The sequence below is a fragment of the Cupressus sempervirens genome, chromosome 7 (assembly GCF_028749045.1).
Source record: "Cupressus sempervirens isolate cs-2001-9-10 chromosome 7, ASM2874904v1, whole genome shotgun sequence".
NCBI lineage: Eukaryota > Viridiplantae > Streptophyta > Pinopsida > Cupressales > Cupressaceae > Cupressus > Cupressus sempervirens.
Window position 1 is genome coordinate 843,745,763 of NC_143124.1, and position 2,942 is coordinate 843,748,704.

General features: G+C 33.2%; 1 protein-coding gene across 1 annotated transcript; it reads right to left on the minus strand.

Moving 5' to 3' along the window:
* Nucleotides 1-1,489: 1,489 nt before the first annotated feature.
* Nucleotides 1,490-2,696, minus strand: LOC149550042 (uncharacterized). The gene is made up of 4 exons (XM_089795003.1): nt 2,542-2,696; nt 2,229-2,359; nt 1,913-2,120; nt 1,490-1,839 (listed from the first exon to the last, which is right to left on the minus strand). The coding sequence occupies exons 1-4, from the start codon at nt 2,612-2,614 to the stop codon at nt 1,703-1,705; spliced, it is 549 nt and encodes a 182-aa protein (XP_089651129.1). The 5' UTR covers nt 2,615-2,696; the 3' UTR covers nt 1,490-1,702.
* Between the last annotated feature and the right edge of the window lie 246 nt (nt 2,697-2,942).

Below are 2,942 nucleotides of genomic sequence, written 5' to 3' on the forward strand. Positions count from 1 at the left end.
TAAATTTAGTTACATATAATTAAAATAATATAAATAGAAACATTCTAGGTAACTAAGATGTTGCAAATGTGAGCACTCTAGAAGAGTCATGCTCAATTATTTTGTTATAATAATTTTCTATCTTGCAACATGTGGAGAAATAAGAAAATTTTGATTAAGGATCTCATTTTATTAAAAGAAACCTAGATGTTAACATAAGCATTTCTTAAAAAATAGTACATTTGTATGGCTAGTTCCAATGGTTCATTCCCTTCTACTATAGTCCAAACATGCTCAACACCTCTCTTTTCTCAACTACCTATCTAACTTGAAGGAATTTATTTAAAAAAAATCCATCTCCACATCTAGATATGAGCACAATTAAATCAACCATTCTCCCCAATATGTGATGACAAGGGTCTAGGGGCTTCTTCAGGATTACCATAATACAATGCAAAAATCTAGTCTATAAAGTCCTATTTGAAGGTGGTGAAAGTAAAGATAGAATAAAATTCTCGATATAAGCTTCTTCACCAAAAGAATTCTTAAAACAAGACCTCAACAAAAAATAATAAATTGATTCTATAAATAAGTCCCAAAAGTTTAAATTCTAATCACCAAAATTTTCAAACATCTCAAAGAGGAACCATTTTCTATTAGAATAACCTTAATATTCCTCTTTGATTGCTATTTTAGAAAGAGCCCATTTTTCATAGAAATAAAAATTGAATTTAAAAACTACTAAAAATAAAAATCAAAACATCAATTCTTAAATTCATTTTGACTTTTACATATTAACTTTTATGCATTGTTATGAAGATTCATGTGATGTATATGGGCTGTATATTTCTTTTAATATTGTATCAACTAGCCTATAATTTAGATATTATAATATCTATATAAAAATAGATTTTACCTATCACCACTTACCTATCTCTTCTTGAACAACTTTTTTTCTTCTTTCAATTTAAATCATAACAATAAATTAGATCTGATACACAATTGTAGAAATAACTTAAATTTTGATCTTAAAAAACATGGGGTGGAACTTACTCTTCTCTTCCTCCTTAACGTTTGTGTGCCGAGGAGATGCTACATTGATTTATCTGGTGACTCTTAAATTTGTGTTTCAAAAATTAATGCCATTTCTTCTTAGAATCTCATACAATCAAGAAAAGAATTTGATATTGAGTTTAGAGCATTGGTGGCTATAATCTTGCTTGCGCACTCAAATACGGTCACTTGCAAGATTGCATAATATCTTTGACTATTTTTAATTGGTCTCTTCAACTATTTGATATTTTTGTAATCAATATCCTTAAGATTTGAACAAAGGACAAAATACCATTACCACATCCAAATTCTTAAATCCACAAGTTTTTATACAGAAGAGAAACTCATAAAGCTATTATAGACTAAAAAAGGAGATGAAACCTACATTCATATCTAGGTGCATTCATTATGAACGAAGTTTTTAGTGTTGGAATTCGATGGAGAAAAACCCAATATATAACCAAAATCATCTCCCAATTATAATTTGAATTAATAAACTCAGCTACAAGCTCGACTCATATGAAAAATGCATGACAATGATTCACAGCTAGAGTGCCTGATATAACAACGCCTACCGTATGAGAAATACTAAACTCATACACAATCTACAAATGGAAAAGGACAGCGTAGATTAAATACAACATAATCTGCAACGTATTACATATGCTCTTTATTCAGGGGCTGCTGCAAATGCTTTAGCAATGGAAGAACTCTTCAGTCCACCAACGGTTGGCGCAGAAGCAGTCCCCATCATCATTCGCCGGCCTTGTGTATTGTAAACCTCGCATAGATGAGGTAAATATATTTCTGCATTTACATTCTTGTTAACATGTGTTTGAATAATCTTCTTAGAGAGATGATACTAATTATGGCCACTTACCTTCTCCTGCTGCGAGGTTTTGGTAGAGATTGACAATATTAGGACAACTGTTTTGGCACTTGTCTGAGCACAGTTTAGAGGTGAAATCAGAATGTTCAAAGAGATCATCAGTTGACATGCCCACACTCATTCTCTGCAAACCACAGCTTTGCAGGCATTCCTCGCTCTCAATCCATTCCACCATCTCCTCTGCAATTACGCCCGATGACTGAAATGTACTTTAACATACACCACTCATTATTCACCAAAATTAAGTTAGAAGCCTGGTTTCATTTAAAACGGAAAAGAAGAGAAGTATTGGTAGAAAATGTATTGCCTGGCATTGGTATTCTTCACGAGTGGATGAGTATTTCTTCTCGAGCACACATCGAGCTCCCAACGATGAGACAGAGAAAGCACACATCTCTACTGGCAGCTTTTCACATTCCACATCACCACCTCCTTCTCCTGTATACTCTCAAATCAATCATTATACTCGTTCAAAAAGAGTTTACTAAAATTGTTTTCCACGGAGTTATGACTTCTATACAAATATAGATATGAGAATGGTTTTTCAAATGCAACTTTTGCAGTGCGAAATATCATGTATCTAACACAAAAAAATGATGCCCAAAGAAAGATAAACATACCCAACACAAGAGCACTTAGCGTAACTAAAAGTACCAAAAATATGGCAACCCTAACTGCCTTTACAGAAGCCATTTGTCTGGCAGATTTGTAACCTTTCTTGACTGAAAGATGCAGTACTAAGAGTGAGATGGTTATTGTGAGCAACAAATCAGAGTTGCTCTTATTTATAGTCATTTACTGCAGGTGATGTCTCAGAATCTATGAAATATTGAATGATAGGTCCCAAGCATTCGCTCTCCAACTTTCTATCTATCAGATTTCCGTGCTCACTTTTCACAGCCAACAACAAGAAACTCCGTAACACTGATATAGCTTAATTACTTTGCTCTTCGATTGCCATGATTTAATGAGGAGATGTATAGGCATTTAGGAAAATTATGGAAGGCATTTGTTCTCGTCT